This window comes from Hordeum vulgare, chromosome 5H (assembly GCF_904849725.1).
Source record: "Hordeum vulgare subsp. vulgare chromosome 5H, MorexV3_pseudomolecules_assembly, whole genome shotgun sequence".
Taxonomy (NCBI): Eukaryota; Viridiplantae; Streptophyta; class Magnoliopsida; order Poales; family Poaceae; genus Hordeum; species Hordeum vulgare.
Window position 1 is genome coordinate 539,700,489 of NC_058522.1, and position 17,620 is coordinate 539,718,108.

Consider the following 17,620-nt stretch of genomic DNA (forward strand, 5'->3'; position numbering starts at 1 on the left):
AGGCTGAGGAGGCCACGCCCGGTGCTCTCGCCATATGAACGATAGGGCGCTATTCATGTGAGGGTCGACACGACGCACATTTTCTTACATGCAAACTCGGTTCTTTATATGCGATGTATCAGCAACTATTTCCATTTTTTTAAGACTCAGCAGTATGTACTGGTAGTGTTTGACTGTTGAGGTCTTTTTTTTGCTAGTGGACTGTTGAGGGTTTTGTCCCACTGTATGTATTTCTTGGTCTTCCAAAATACACAGTACTATTTGCGGTATGTTATCTTTGTCTTGTATATAACTCTAATGAGTGATGATAAAAGAAGCACAAATGCACAAAATATTCTAGTCACACAAAAAAAATTAGAGTTGTACCCAAAATCTGCAGATGCACAATTTATTTCCATACCCCGTAGACAAAAACAATAACAAAAGAAAGAAAAATATAGGTTCCAAAAATAAATAAATAAACCCATTTGAAACCAAAATTAAACACAAAAAAATATTTACTTTTTTGGTAGGGGAAACAAGCATTCTTTACTAATACTTCCTCATTCCAAATAATTTGATGTTCTCGGTGTGCCCTAGGTCAATTTTTTAATTTTTAAACAATTATATAGAAAAATATGCTAATATTTATAAATGTATTTCATGTAACTAGAACTTGATATATTTATATATAAACTTAGTGAAACTAAAAAAATGACATGGGATAGAAATAATACTTCAAACAAGTAGCAATGGAAGTAGTAGCAAAGAAATAATAGTGTAGCTTGATGGTAAACTCTTATGATATCTCCCACACTATAGACTGTAAGTGCGGGTTTTGACTTGGGATATATATAACACATCTTAAAATGTCAAAAAATTCCAAACAATAATTTCCAGTGTACATCCAGACATTCTATGTTCTCACACAGAATTTCACAAAGAAAGAACATTTTTTGGCATGTATAAAAAAGATTAAAAAATGGCTCCTAAATAGGTATAATCAAGCATAAAAAATTGTCTTTTTTACACAAGACACAAAATATGTCCTCTTTCACCGAAACTTTGTGCACGAACACATAATGTCCAGATGTAAACGTGAGCTTATTTCACTATTTTTTGAACTTTCTAAAATATGTATTAGACAATAGATGAATGTCCAGCGATGAGCCAAAGGGAATTTCCCCAACTATAGACAATAACAAAGTTGCAAGTTGCACAAAGTAGTGCAATTACACCACAGAAAAGACATTTACACAATATAGTGCAAATTGCATAAGAGAGTGTAATTACAAAAAAATGTAATTGCACAAAATAAAAGTACAGTTACACAAAAGGTGAAGTTACGCAAAAATATAAATAAGATTGAACCATACAAGAGTGTAACTGCACAAAGAAGCACAAATGCACAAAATATTCGAGTTGCACAAAATAATTAGAGTTGTACCAAAAATTTGTAAATGCATAATTTATTTCCATACCCGGTAGAAAAAAACAAGTACAAAAGAGAGAAAAATATAGGTTCTAAAAATAAATAAATTAAAACCATTTGAAAAGAAAAATAAAACAAAGATAACTGACAGTGGCCCAATTGGACCTCTGCATTGTGTTCAAACTCCCGCAAAACACATACATCTCCAACGTATCTATAATTTTTGATTGTTTCATGTTATTATATTATCAATCTTGGATGATTTATACACTATTTTATATTATTTTTAGGAACTAACCTATTAACCCGGTGCCAAGTGTTAGTTGTCGTTTTCTGCGTGTTTTTGAATTTTCAGGAAACCAGTACCAAATGGAGTCCAAACACTACGAATTTTTTTGATGATTTTGGGTGGACCAAAATAAGACCTGGAAGCTTCGGAGGAAGACTAGACGACACACGAGGAGACGGCAAGGGAACATAGAACGCCCAGGGGGGGTAGGCGCACCCTCTTGCTTTGTGGGCCCCTCGTAGCTCGGTCTTACCTAATTCCACCCGTATACATTCTCATATGTCAGGAAACCAATAGAAAGCCACCCAAGACATTTTTTCCACCGCCGCAAGCTTCTGTTCTGATGAGAGGCCATCTGGAGACCTTTTTCGGTGCTCTGTCGGAGGGGGAATGGATCACGGAGGCCATCTACATCAACCCTGCTGCCTCCATGATGTTGTGTGAGTAGTCCATCATAAACCTACGGGGTCCATAGTTAGTACCTAGATAGCTTCTCATCTCTATTTGATCTTCAATACAAAGTTCATCGTGATTCCCACGGTGATCTATTATATATAGTGTTCTTTGTCGTGTGTTTGTTGGGATCCGATTAATTGTGGGTTTATGATCAGATTATTCATGAATATTAATTGAGTCTTCTCTAAATTCTTTTGTGCATGTGTATTAGAGCTTCGTATTTCTCTTCGATCTATCGATTTGGTTTGGGCAACTAGATTGATTTATCTTGAGTGGGAGTGGTGCATTGTGATGGGTCCAATCTTGTGATGCTTAATCCCAGTTACAGAAAGGGACATGACACATATTTGTAATTATGTCATTAAGGATAAAACGATGGGGGTTTATGCATATTGCTTGAGTTTACATTGTCTACATGATGTCATCTTGCTTCAAACATTACTCTGTTCCATACGTAATACTCTAGATGGATGCCAGATAGAGGTCAATGAGCGGAGTAATAATAGTAGATGCAAGAAGGAGTCGGTCTACCTGACTTATATCATGATCATTACCTTGAATAAGATGTCATAACTATGCGCTATTCTGTTAATTGCCCAACAGTAATTTGTTTATCAACCATATGCAATTTTCAAGAGAGAAGCTTCTAGCGAAAACTATGGCCCTAGGATCTACTCAAATTATATTACAAAAACTACCAAAAATATTGTTGTCATTTATTTTTTGTTATTTAATTTTATATTTATATTATCTATTTATCAACTTTTAATCCTTGCAAGTAACAAGTTCAAGGGGTTTGACAACCCTCTTGCCCGCGTTGGGTTCAAACGTTTGATTCTGTGTCTGTAGGGGTTGGCGACGAGGGTTTGCGTGATTCTCCTATTGGTTCGATAACCTTGGTTCTCACTAAGAGAAATACTTATCTCTACTGTGTTGCATCTTCTCTCCTTTTAGGAGAAAATCCCAACACAGTTTACAAATAGCAAGCATTCTCTCTCCCTGAAGTTACTTCTGGTTGTGGGGAAACCAAACATGCGGGCTGGACCACGAAGGTTTAATTAAGAGTCTCCATTGCAAGGCAAAACTTGATAAAAGTGGTCCGGACACCATGGTCTGGACATATACGAAAGCTTTGAGGGTCCGATTTGCAGATGCCCTTACTCACCAAAGTAGAAGTTGGCGGTTTCAAAGGCCAATAATGTTTTTCTTAGAGACTCAAAGCCCAATCTGTTTGCACAAAGTTTCAGATATAGAACTATAGACCCAATAAGTTTGCACATTTTTCCAGTTATTTCTCAAAACACAAAATAACTAAAATCTAAGTGGAAAATAGCCACCTCGATTTTGGCAAATCCGCTTGCTCATTCCTCATTTTCTTTATCAAAAATACAAAACAACTCGAATAAATGCAAACCCAAAGGTAGGAAAATTGACTGAATTTTGTGGAAGTTAAATATCTCTAGGGTTTTTGGAAACCCGCTTGCTTATTCGTCATGGGGTTTTCTCAAAATTATAAAGCAACTCAACTTCAAGTGCAAATCCACTAAAACCACAAAACAACTTAAATATAAGTTCAAACCTGATGACAGGAAAATTAACTACCTTTTATCCGAAATCATTCGCGTGGGTTTTAACAAACCTTCTTGCTTGTTCCTCCTGATCCTGGACAAGTTATCCCCCTCGACGATGGATGCGAGAACGAAAATTTTGAAACTCCAAGTCTTAAAGAAAACAAGTGGGCCATGGTTGGTTTGTACATGACGTGTCGACAATGGGTGTCGCTCCGTGGTATCATTGCTTTATGGAGTTTAGCTTCATTTGTATCCATTTTACCCGGTTTTCTGTGATAAACTGAAAAAGAATTAATGGATAGAACGGGTGAAATAATTACCTCGTGTGTGGAACAAAAAAAATAGAGTAAAAAACGGAGGGTTTGACCGTATAGTCCAAGCAGGTATGATACGATCGATCAGTGACATGCAACCAAACGGAGGGTTTGACCATATAGTCCAAGCAGGTGCACTTTCGCGAGAACGTGTGAAATTTTGTGTTTTAACCTTTTATGCAAAGAAAATATAATTCTGACCTACGTTTGAAAATATATGCAAAACTAACCTCTTTTCGTGACGCCAACCTCCCTCGCATCTGGGTTGCACTAGAGACGTCAGGGACGTCTGGTACGGGGTGGCATGACCGGCTGACCCGCTAAGTTTTTAACGTGGCATGGTACCAAATGCCAGAGACCCTGGCGTCTGTTACCGAATGCCGAAGGCCTTGGCGTCCGGATGACGTGGCACACATTATTTTAAAAAAAAATGTGTGATCTGCTACGAAACGCTAGGGTCCTTGATGTCTGGTCCTGGACCAGACGCCAGGGACCCTGGCGTTCGGTACCATGCCACGTCAGAAACTCAGCACGTCAGCTGGTCATGTAGGCCCGTATCAGACGCCATGGTCACTGGCGTCTTCAGTGCAACCCAGACGACAGGGACGTTGGCGGGTCAGATTTGAAATTATTTTTAAACGAAGATCAAAACTGTATTTTCTTTGTCCAAAAGGTTAAAACACAAAATTTTGGCAGGCAGTTGAGCAAATCGAAGCTGCAGCGCCGGCCAGCTCTTCATCTAAACCCAGAAAATCCTAGCTACCGCCTACGTACCTCGACCATGCAAAGCGCATCCCTTTTTGGATTGACACCGCACGCACAGACTCTCAATCTGGCCAACAACCGACCTAATCACACAATCACTTTGTACTGTATAAGTTTCCAGCCATTGACACATGTTCATACATCGCAATAGAGCAGAAGCAACATCTTGCAGTCACCTGCTACACACGAGCGAGAAACCCATCTCTCAACAATACCTTCGCTAGTTCTACCTATATGGCTTCCACCGCGAGCATGTTGGCCGTGGTCATGGCGTGCGCGATCCTCCTCGCCGGCAGCACGTGCCACGCCGCCCGCAACCTGGCCGACACGACGTCCGCGGCCGCCGCTCCGGCTGCAAGCACCGTCCCTGGCCTGCCGGCCATGCCAACCTTGCCCGGCGTGCCCACGGACACGGTGACCCTGATGCCACCCATGCCGTCGGTCACCCTGCCCACCGTGCCGCAGGTGACGCTGCCGCCCATGCCGGCCATCGTCGTGCCCAGGGCGGTCCTGCCGCCCATGCCCAAGGTCACCCTCCCCACCGTGCCGCAGGTGACGATGGCGCCGATGCCCGCCATTGTCGTGCCCAAGGTGACGCTGCCGCCGTTGCCGTTCGTCCCGAGTGTGAACGTGCCCATGCCGTTCGCGGCTCCACCACCGTCAGCGTAGGCGCGTCCACCCGGTGGTGCTTTCGCCCTGTCCACGATAGGGTGCCGTTCATGTGAGATTGGCGCCAGATTACTACTCACTACGTGGGCACGACGTACACTTTCTTACATGCAAGCTCCGTGTTTTATATGCGATGTTTAAATAGTTCTACCTTTTCTTCACGTCTCAGTATATGTATTCTTAGTGTTTTACTGTTGAGGATTGTCCAATTGTATGTATATTCGTGTTTTTCCAACATACAAATTTCTATTTACGGTAAGTTATACTTGTTTTGCATAAGTGAGTTATAAGGGGCGATGGTACATCATCTCTTCCTTCCGAGGTGCTAAATTCAACTGTAATCCCGTAAAAAAGCATCTCTAAAAGGTGCAGTTGCACAAAAAATCCAGTTACAAAAAACAGCCCAAATTGCTTGAGACCGTAATTACACAAAAGGTGTAGTTGCACAAATATAAAAGTACAATTGAACCATGCAAAAGTTTAACTACCCCCAACAAAACGCAAATGCACACAAAAAAAGTTAATTGCACCCAAAAAGTGCAAATGGGCTATTTCTTTTTGTGAATGATAAACAAAAATGGAAAATATAAATGCCCAACATAAGTACTCCCCCCATTTTCATATACAATGCCACTATCAACATTACAATTTGCAGAAATAGAAGGCAAGTAACACTGATCGATGCAATATTAATGATGTTTGCCTCATAGTACTTCCTCCGTCACGGTTTAGAATGCGTGCATAGAAATTCACTAGAACATAGGTGATTATTGATTGGCTGTGAAATGAGTTGAAAAATAGAATTCACACTACGCATGCATATAGAAGTAGTACAACGAAGTACTAATTAGTTGTTAGAAGTAAATGCAATGCATCTTAAACCTTGTCTATTGTGAAAATGCACGTAAATTTAACCATGACAGAGGTAGTACTAACAAAGAAGGACATTAATTATCTTTTGCATGCATGCGGGAGTGAGATCATTGATCCTGTTTGGATCCATGGGTTAAAATTAGTTTGGGTTAGTTTGGACTCAACTAATCCAAAAATATCCAAATAGGAGGGTTAGTTTGGGTTAGATGCATCTAACCCACGCAAAAATATTAACCCACCCAAGAGGTGCATATTTGGATTAGTTCTCCTTAGGATCACTAAAAGAACCTTTATAGGGCAGAAAATAGGGTCTAAAGTAGCCAAATGATTGAGAAAGAACATTTATTATCAATCTTACTTTCCCATCCAAACACCTCTTTGATCAGAGTTAGTTTAGAGTTAGTTCAGTGTTAGAATCTAACTTTAACCTCTAACTAAGTTAGAGTATCTAAATAGGGCCATTGGCTTGAAGTGCATGAGAGAAATACACATGAATTTACCGAAAAATAAGAAGACAAGTTGTCTTGTAACATTGACTTAGAAGGCATTAACTTTTGCCTTGGTACCTCTAATATGAGTTTGTGGATTTGTATACAAAAATGGAGGGAGTAACTAAAACCCTTTCGAAAACAAAAAACATTCTTAGGAAATGCATTTGTACCTCCACGAGATACATGAGTTATCATGTCCATCCATTGACAAAGGGCTGCCTTGAGATCCGGAAGAAGTGGTGGTGGAGGAAATGTTTCTAGCCATTCTGTATACTTTGAAAACAGAGAAGAACTGATGTGATCCCTGCGACATGACACAACTATTTCAGGGGAATCGAAGCCCATACCGAGCACTATGCACCATTTGCCTGAACAATATTTCCTTCAAAAAATAAATTGCCTGAATAATACGATGGTGTTTCGGGGGAAAAGCAACAACTTCTGAACAAAAAATATCAGATTAACACCCAGCTATTGTAAACTTAGAGATGTATTCTCTAGATGTACCAAAGCTAACTAAGACAACATCAAAGTCAGTAAGTTAAAAATGAATGCACATACAACAAATTTGAAAGAAACAACGCCTACTTCATCCGTTCCTAAATATATGTTTTTAAGAGATTCCATTATCGAATCTTCTAAAAGAGGAACGGAGGGAGTTTTTTTTGGTTTCTTCTCTGTCGATGCCATGGTTACCCGCGAGAAGGGGAGACCATTTTTTCTATGCTAGCAAAGGCCGACTCTACCTGTGTCCGACCGGCCCAACTGTATTCAAAGAACGTCATTCTACTTATGTACTTGGCTATACAACCTCAATGTAATCAAGTGACAAAAAACCAAGGTAATCAAATGCATACAAGCCCGTGGATATATAATGATCATGTGCGACTGTGACACTGTTTCCATAAACGAAGAATCAAATTTCCAAATCAGAAAAGCAAAGTAGCACTTCATATAAAGAACGGGGAACATGCATACAGATGAAAGACCGTGTACCTCTGTAACTGACTACAGGGGCCAAACCATCCCTGTCTGCTGGTCACCCGAGCTAAAATAAACTACACCAACAAATCCGCATGCAGATGAAGCCTTTTGAATCTGTCTGTATGTAACATTACAAGGCATAAAATCCAGAATAAATAAAATTGAGCATCAACAGATAACAGATGTTAAAATCACTAGAAAATCTCCCTGCTACCTTAAGTTCGATCTGATCCTCTGCTAGCTGAAAACCAGGACTAGGAGTGCGCAGCGTACATGGCGAATAATGGAGGGATGCAAACTGTTCCGGTTCCAGCAAGATGAGCAGCTTCAGACATGGGCAGCTGCTCCTCGCCTGCGTTGAAAGTTCGGCATCACGGATTCTTCTAGTAGTGATCCTCTGTTTCCAAGCCAACCTATTACAGACGGATTACAAAGTGGAAACACGTAAACGCAGAGTCATAGCAGGGTTGTAGGAGACCGAGGCCTGCACCACTCTCAACTTCGGGGAAACAAGCTAATGTTTGTGTGTCTTCCTGAAAAAGAGAGAATTAAATCTTATCAAATTTGTTTTGCAAAATGACAGTAAACTTGGTTTATGCAAGTATTTCTCTGATGCCACTCTAGTAAATTCTCCGACATGCAAACCATCTTGACATAACAAAATATATCTCCAGGCTGCTGAAACATCATTCAAAGCAATGCAGAATGAGCACAAACTGAAATATGAAGAGTCCAAGAACTTTAGCTTTCAACAAAGTACTCTGAATGCAAATTGCGGTAGCATGCGTCCATAAAAGCGCATCTCCAAATGTTTCTTGTACTTTATTTTGAGTTAAACATGGCACTTGGTGGGTTGAGAGGTTTAGTCTCATTTAGACTTTATTCTGAGAATCTGCTATAAATGGTACAATGCAACAAGTGCAATCATCAAACTTGCGATGCGTAGACATTACCAGTCAAGAGTGCGACCAAGCACCATCAGCCACCAAGAAATTCAGAGTTCCCTCACAATAAGCAAGAACCCACAAGGTTAGAGTTCTCTCACAAGCATTGGTTTTGTGAGAACTTCCAAGGCAGTGTGTCTAGACCGCAGTTTGCACTTCCAAAAAAATGCTGGGCTCATGCTGAAGAATGTGAAATTGTAAACATTTTCCGAATATTGAATCAGAGTAGTTTGGAATATTTTGCTCCCTCACGTTCAACACCTTCTTCATAGCAAAGTCATGGGCAGCTATGAATGATAAAGAAAAATAGCTTTCAAGATTCAGAGTTCTCTCACAAGCATTATTCCAATCGTAAGATACTTAAACTTCTGGAGCGAATAAAAAAATTCGGAAGGTCAAGACAGTAATGGTTCATTATTTTGTACATGACTACTCCTGCAAAAGGATAAGCCAATACCTTCAAAAGGAAGGGCTATTGATACCTAACCAACAATATGGCAAACGAGAGGCACTTTAACATGTATGGAGTGTTCACTGAAGATGTTTAAGTATCTTACAATGGGAATAATTTATGGTACTTGCATCACATATAATAAGCCATTACCCATAAATAGTTACCACCAAAACCAAAGGCATGCATAACAGACTGTCAATAGATCCTATTGGTAAACTGTATCAATAAGTAAAATCTTAAATACAGCAATATACCTTCCACCCCTTCATAAAGAAATCCAGATTTGTCTTCTTTCTTGCTATAGGAACCATGAACTGGTTAATTCCTTCGATAGTTACTCCAGTGAAGGGAACTTGACATGATTAGTCAAAATATAAAACCCACAATGAAGATATGTCGGCATTAGTCATGTCATTGCATGCCAAAAGAAAATGAACCATTCAAAGGACTAAGGAGGACAACAGACCACTAATTCCTTCATGCTTGCCTACCCAGCAGGCACATCAAGTTTATATTCCTTGTCCCTCACTCCAGTCCATTTCTTAAGGTTTTGTATTCAGAAAATGAAGAATTAATGCCCCTTCAGCTTTCAGGCATCAAACAGAGGAAACCAAACGTGGTGGCCAGGAACTTATTTGACCTAAGGTTGAATAACAATCATATGTCCTAGAATTATGTTACCTAATAAATCATAAAGACAATAAAAAATTCTAAGAGCATAGAGGAATATTAAGGGCACGTAGCTGACAATATTGGTTTTTTATATATGAATTATGTTCGGAAAAGAACAAGAGTGGAATGCATACCCAAATTCTATAAGATGGCTACCTATGCAGATTCAGCTGGAAAGAACGTGTGAATAACTTCTACATTGTGTAAATCTACATCATGGAAACACAACATATCACATTGCACACATTTAACTTGATAGAAGCACCTTGCATAACACAATAAAACCGAGCATACAAATTCATATCTCGTATCAGTCAGAACATAAAGGCACATATAATCAACAAATTATGACCTAAACCAGAGATTACTGATCAGAAGGAGATTGTTGAGAAGGAGATTATGACATAAAGGCACATCGTGGAAGCACAACGCAATGCAACATGGTCCGCTCGATGTTCTCAATTTGTTGATTATACGTGCCTTCATGTTCACTAATCTCTGGAAGCACAACGCAATGCAAACAGCTAAAACATAACTAAATACCATTTAAGTAAAACCTGGGCCAGCTTGACTAGAGAGAGGCAAGCACAACATGGTCCGCTCGACAAGAGAAGATGCACGAAACCTGGGCCAGCTTGACTAGAGAGAGGCAAGCACAACATTTGGTTTTGCTTAAATGGTATTTAGTTATGTTTTAGCATTTTGGAGCCTATATGAACATAAAACCAATTTTCGAAGAACATGAAATGTTATAATCGAACAAATGGAAAATCGTTGTCAAACATGTGAATATCATATAAGGTACTCACCCTCTCGAGCGTGTTTTTGGTCGTTGTCCCAGTACTCACCCCTTTGATTGTTTGGTTACATTTGCTACATTCTTCTTGCCCCCTATGAACCCACCAAACTAACTGCTCAATCTTTTGTTTGTCTTCTTAGGTTAATGTGATGAGCACAAGGGGTATCAGGGTTGGGATCCTGTTAGTCGTCACATGCGCATTTCTCGGGCCGTGACTATTGGCGAGTCATCCAATCAGTCCACATCCATCCTCGCCTTTAGCCTTCACGTCGAGGATATTTGTTTCCTCACTTTTCCTCATACACCTATTAGTCATGTATTGTCCTCGTCCACCCATCTATCGTGTCTTCTTGTACTACTATTGTAGACCGTATGTTGTATTCACCTGCGGCTTCCCCGCCGCACTCGTTACCTGAGGCACCTAAGCTGGCTCGTCCCTTGAGGCTTCTGTCGTGATTCCCCCTCGTCCTTTATTTACCACATTGGTTATCCGCGTGTTGTGGATTCTTCTAATGCACCATCTCGATCAACTACCATGCCTCCTTCTGTTGGCAACACATCACTCCAACTCAACCTACTTATGAATTCCGCTTGCCTGCATCCGCCTATTGACGGTTATGGTTATTCTAGCGAGGCTCTTCTCAACACGACTTCTTACCGTGACATTGTTGTTCATCCTGAACAACATGTGATGGTAGAGGAGAGTGTTACGCGTGAGTGCATCGCGACATGGGATCTCATTTCCCTTCTTCCACATGCTCGTCTTGCCACTTGTAAGTGTGTCTACAAGGTTCAGGCTGATAGTTCTCTCAAGCATTACAAAGCTCATCTCGTGTCACATGGCCTTCAGCACAAGTATGTGCCTCCCAAATCTTGTACATCTATTTTGGCAGTAGAGGTGACTTGCCTACCATGTCTGCTTAAGGGTTTTGGTGTTTCTCACTACACCTACTACTCTCTTATCAAATAGTACAAGTAAAATCCATATTGCGTGTGACCATGTATAGTATGAGCTCACCAAGCATATTGGTGTTGATGCTTCCTTCATGTGCTCCACTGTGTAAGATCAAATTATAACTCTTCACTATGTGCCTTCCGATTTATAGTTGGCCAATTTCTTAACGTAGGCCAACAGTAGAGCACAACATGGTTTCTATCTCTCCAATCTCAGTGTTGTTGATCCACCATCAGCTTCAGAATTTTGATGTTTCTATCTCTCAAAAAGAGATTGATCCAGTTTATAAGGGAATATGGATCGAAGACCAAACAAAGCAAGCCAATTTACAAGGAAAATTTGGCTGAAAATCGCACAAGCAACATAGCCTCATCAACAGCACGACACATGCGAATATTGCACTAAACACACACCCAGATCTAGTATTGCCACTCCAATATATTCAACTCACACAAGAGCCACATAGCAGAGTGCCCACCAACTAGGCACGATAGTTATGGCACCTCACTCCACAACAGCCACGTCATGCACCCCGAATAGTAGATTCACATGTAGACACCGAATCTACCCGTAAGTGTCCACTGTCATGGATAATGTACAACCATAGGGTGGTGGACCATCCCTATCTTCCACCTCCTTGCTTCCCCTGGCCACTCGGCTTTGGGTCCAACAAGGCCGACGATGGAGGCAGCCAACTCAAGACAATTTTTTTGCACCTTCCCACGCACCTCCCATGTACACTCCACTGCATGCTAGACCAATTGGGCATCCTTTTCCTGGCTACGAGTTGTTTTGTGCGCTGCCTTGTTCCTACATCACGTGCTCCCATACAGGTTGTCGCCATAGCCACTAGCTCAGGCACCACCAATGGTGGAGCAAGAGCACGGGCAGTCGGCACCACCACCGTCTTACCCAAGGACGCAGAGCGACCAGGAGCACGTCGCTACCTGTCGCCAAGGCCAGGGACACCCGGCAAGGGAACGTGGAATGCGGAATCAAGTACGTGTCACACAACCCGCAAACAGGGTAAGGACGACAAGCTAGATCAACAAGAAGCGGAAAGCACCGGAGGTATAGGGAAGCGATGAGAACGCTGTCAGGATGGCACACCCACCATCATCTACCTTTTCTTCACTTGAACTTGCAAAAGAGGTGCCCTCAACTAAGTTGCTCGCCCCAATTTTCCTCTTGCGCCAAGAGAGGTTCCTTGACCGACGCGGGGTTGCCTGCAATCAATAACCTCTTGTAAGGTTGGCTTCGTAACAGAATCCCCTTAATTTACATTGTTTACATTGACATTGCATGTACCCTCACTTCCATTCGTAGGTTCAAGATCATCGTTCTCCTTATACATCAGGTTGGGTCATGCCCAATTTTTCATCCATGGACACCTTGGCCTCTATTGCCTAGTTACCTCTTCCACAGGTAGTGCTACCACGAGGTTGGAACCGTCATAAAATCGCCATTCCCCAAGAACCTCAAAAGGAGCTTCTCCAGTTTGACCTTGATGTGCACTCAAACAAACTTTCATATTCAAGGTCATTTAGTCCAAGCTCCACATGTAACACTTCTCGTGTCCTGGAAGTCATTGCTCTAGACACTGATCTGTTACGCAACAAGTCCAGTCAACCCAGGATTGGAGCCCAAACACGTATGGAGTTAAGGGCGACATATTCCACTATATTCCTCAATTACCACAACATGGTGCCTAAAGAGCCAAGCACCCTCATGCATGGTTGTGATTCCAATCCCCAAAAACACATAAACTCCATTATAAAAGGGTAGTCATCAACCGGGTTTCTCTTGCATACCCTACACTAACCCCATCTCGCACGTGTGTCATCTGTTGGTGCTTGATGCTCATCCACCTAAAACGCTGGTCCCCAAAGTGCCTTCTACAGGATGTGGTGGTGGGTCCATAGTGACGCCACCCACGACCTCTATTAGCGGTGATGGTCGCCTAACACAGACTCCCCTCATGTCTTTCATCTGTAGTGTTGGTGCACATCGCTCCACCGACTACGTCGCACATGCGTCTTCCCTTCCGCTTGGTCTTCTGTGCTCAAAAAACCTTATCTCCAGCACCAACTTCTACAACCAGTATTGGTCGTGCTACACCTCCTCTAGCAGATTACACTAGTGGTGGTCGCCACTCCTCTTCCGGTGATTCAACGTCGACCAATTCAACGGTGTTCTTCACAGTGCATGAGATTGCAAGACTGCGACACTTGCCTATAGTTGAAACCCTCACTACACTAGAGATTACAAGACTTGAGTATCTTCTAGATGCTTCTTTTGTTTCACAACAGTTTTGTTGTTAGTAATTTTTCACGAATCCTTGGTAGTGTAGCATCTTATGACTCATGATTCTTCTAGCTTGTCCTCCATTCAAACTTCTAGATTCTCATATTCATGTTATTATTGCTGATGGTACTTCCTTCCCAAAGCACATAAAGGCACATCATGAAAGCACAACGCAATGCAAAATGCTAAAAAATAACTAGATACCATTTAAGTAAAACCTGGGCCAGCTTGACTAGAGAGAGGCAAGCACCACATGGTCCGCTCCACAAGAGAAGATGCACGAAACCAGCTTGACTAGAGAGAGGCAAGCACAACATTTGGTTTTACTTAAATGGTACTCCCTCCGTCCGGAATTACTTGTAGCACAAATGTATAAAAATGGATGTATCTAGAACTAAAATACATCTAGATACCTCCATTCCTATGACAAGTATTTTCGGACGGAGGGAGTATTCAGTTATGTTTTAGCATTTTGCAGCCTATATGAACATAAAACAAATTTCCAAAGAACGTGAAATGTATTAGTCGAACAAATGGAAAATCATTGTCAAACATGCGAATATCATATAAGGTACTCACCCTCTTGAGCGTGTTTTTGGTCGATGTCGCCAGTACTCACCCCTTTGTTTGTTTGGATGCATTTGCTACATTCTTCTTGCCCTCTATGAACACACCAAACTAACTGTTCAATATGTTGTTTGTCTTCTTAGGTTAATGTGATGAGCACAAGGGGTATCAGGATTGGGATCATGTTAGTCGTCACATGCGCATTTCTTGGCCCGGGACTTTGGCGAGTCTCATCCAATCAATTCACATCCATCCTCTCCTTTAGCCTTCCCCATTCAGGATATTTGTTTCCTCACTTTTCCTCATACACCTATCAGTCATGTATTGTCCTCGTCCATCCATCCACCGTGTCTTCTTGTACTACTATTGTAGACCCTATGTTGTCTTCACCTGCGGCTTCCCCACCTCACTCGTTACCTGAGGCACCTAAGTTGGGTTGTCCCTTGAGGCTTCTGTCGTGATTCCCCCTCGTCCTTTCTTTACCACATTGGTTGTCCGTGTGTTGTGGATTCTTCTAATGCACCATCTCGATAAACTACCATGCCTCCTTCTGTTGGCAACACGTCACTCCGGCTCAACCTACTAATGAATTTCGCCTGCCTGCATCGACCTATTGACCGCTATGGTTATTCTAGCGAGGCTCTTCTCGAGACGACTTCTTACCCAAACATTGTTGTTCATCCTGAACGACATGTGATGGCAGAGGTGAGTGTTGCGCGTGAGTGCACCGTGACATGGGATCTCATTTCCCTTCTTCCACATGCTTGTCCTGCCACTTGTAAGTGTGTCTACAAGGTTTAGACTGATGGTTCTCTCAAGCGCGTTACAAAGCTCATCTTGTGTCACATGGCTTTCAACATGAATATGGTCATGATAACGATGAGACATTTGCTCATGTGGCCACATGACCACTCTTGCACACTTCTCATTGTGACTTCTATTCACCTTGTGTCTATCTCTCAGCTTGATGACAAAATTGCCTTTCTTAATGGTGAGTTGCATGAGGAGATCTACATGTAGCCACCACCTTGGTATTCCGATCCTAACAAAATAGCATGTTATCTTCGTCGCTCTCTATATGAGCTTAAGCCAACCCCTCATGCATGGTTCGAGAGGTTCGTCATAGTAGTCAATGTGGCTAGTTTTCTGGCAAATGCTAATGATCTTGTACTTTATGTCCACCTTTTAGCTCATTATCAGAACTCTTATGTATGTCAATGACATGGTCATCATTGGAAATGACCCTGAGTACATTGCCTTTGTGAATGCTCGTCCTAGCGAGTTGTTTCTTATGTTTGATCTTGATCCTCTTCTCTACTTCCTTGGGATTGAGGTTTCCTCTACTTCTAATGGCTTCCTTATTTCCCAAGAGATGTATCTCCAGGATCTTGCTCGCATTGCTTTTATTGACAAGCGCAATGTTAAGACACCTATGGAACTCAACATCCACCTTTGTGCTCCCGAAGATCTACCTTTGTCTGTTTTTAACATGCTATCGTCATCCTGTTAGGAGCCTTTCCTATTTGGATGTCACCCATCCAGACATTTCATATCTCATTCATAGTCTCAATCAGTTCGTCTCTACTCCCACTTCGATCCACTACACTCACCACATCTGTGTTCTACAATATCTTCGTGGGACTCTCTCGTCATCTCTTCTTCCCACACTCAAGTTGATCGATCCCTTTATGCTTATTGTGTTTTTCTTGGTGGTTCTATCATTGCTTGGATCTACGTGGGACTCTCTCGATGTCTATTCTTCCCATGCTCAAGTTCGTTGATCCCTTTCTGATTACTATGCTTTTCTTGGTGGTTTCTCGTTGCCTGGAAGACGAAGAAACAGGTTGCACTTTCTTCTTTGAGTGTAGAGACTGAGTTGCGAGCTACACCTATTTTGACAGTAGAGGTGACTTGCCTACCATGTCTGCTTAAGGGTTTTGGTGTTTCTCACTACACCTACTACTGTCTTATCAAATAGTACAAGTAAAATCCATATTGCGCGTGACCATGTATAGTATGAGCTCACCAAGCATATTGGTGTTGATGCTTCCTTCATGTGCTCCAGTGTGTAAGATCAAATTATAACTCTTCACTATGTGCCTTCCGATTTATAGTTGGCCAATTTCTTAACGTAGGCCAACAGTACAGCACAACATGGTTTCTATCTCTCCAAGTTCAGTGTTGTTGATCCACCATCAGCTTCAGAATTTTGGTGTTTCTATCCCTCAAAAAGAGATTGATCCAGTTTATAAGGGAATATGGATCAAAGACCAAACAAAGCAAGCCAATTTACAAGGAAAATTTGGCTGAAAATCGCACAAGCAACATAGCCTCATCAACAGCACGACACATGCGAATATTGCACTAAACACACACCCAGATCTAGTATTGCCACTCCAATATATTCGACTAACACAAGAGCCACATAGCAGAGTGCCCACCAACTAGGCAAGATAGTTATGGCACCTCACTCCACAACAGCCACGTCATGAACCCCGGATAGTATATTCACATGTAGACACCGAATCTACCCGTAACCATCCACTGTCATGGATAATGTACAAACATAGGATGGTGGACCATCCCTATCTTCCGTCCTCCTTGCTTCCCCTGGCCACTCGGCTTTGGGTCCAACAAGGCCGACGATGGAGGCAGCCGACTCAAGACAGTTTTTTTGTACCTTCCCATGCACCTCCAATGTACACTCCACTGCATGCTAGTCCAATTGGGCATCCTTTTCCTGGCTACGAGTTGTTTTGTGCGCTGCCTTGTTCCTACATCACATGCTCCCATACAGGTTGTCGCCATAGCCACTAGCTCGGGCACCACCAACGGTGGAGCAAGAGCACGGGCAGTTGGCACCGCCACCGTCTTACCCAAGGACGCAGAGCGACCAGGAGCACGTCGCTACCTGTCGCCAAGGCCAGGGACGCCCAGCAAGGGAACATGGAATGCGGAATCAAGTACGTGTCACACAACCCGCAAACAGGGTAAGGACGACAAACTAGATCAACGAGAAGCGGAGCGCACCGAAGGTATAAGGAACCGATAAAAACACTGTGAGGATGGCACACCCACCATCATCTACCTTTTCTTCGCTCG

At 42.1% G+C, this 17,620-nt stretch overlaps 1 protein-coding gene and 1 long non-coding RNA gene across 3 annotated transcripts; one reads left to right on the plus strand and one right to left on the minus strand.

The window, feature by feature from the left end:
- The first annotated feature begins 4,868 nt into the window (after positions 1–4,868).
- LOC123452535 (protein PELPK1-like) lies at positions 4,869–5,734 on the plus strand. The gene has a single exon (XM_045129195.1). The coding sequence runs from the start codon at positions 5,041–5,043 to the stop codon at positions 5,473–5,475; it is 435 nt and encodes a 144-aa protein (XP_044985130.1). The 5' UTR covers positions 4,869–5,040; the 3' UTR covers positions 5,476–5,734.
- Positions 5,735–6,820: 1,086 nt separating this feature from the next.
- Positions 6,821–10,254, minus strand: LOC123452537. 2 transcript variants are annotated; one of them, XR_006632611.1, is made up of 4 exons: positions 9,476–9,895; positions 8,777–9,054; positions 7,836–8,356; positions 6,821–7,143 (listed from the first exon to the last, which is right to left on the minus strand). It is a non-coding gene; the product is annotated as an uncharacterized LOC123452537 (long non-coding RNA). The 2 variants fall into 2 exon arrangements; XR_006632610.1 differs by lacking the exon at positions 6,821–7,143 and having other exon boundaries at positions 7,761–8,356; positions 9,476–10,254.
- Between the last annotated feature and the right edge of the window lie 7,366 nt (positions 10,255–17,620).

What these genes read in the sequence shown, in the direction of transcription:
- LOC123452535 (XM_045129195.1), top strand. Translation starts at nt 5,041, where the DNA reads ATGGCTTCCACCGCGAGCATGTTGGCCGTGGTCATGGCGTGCGCGATC.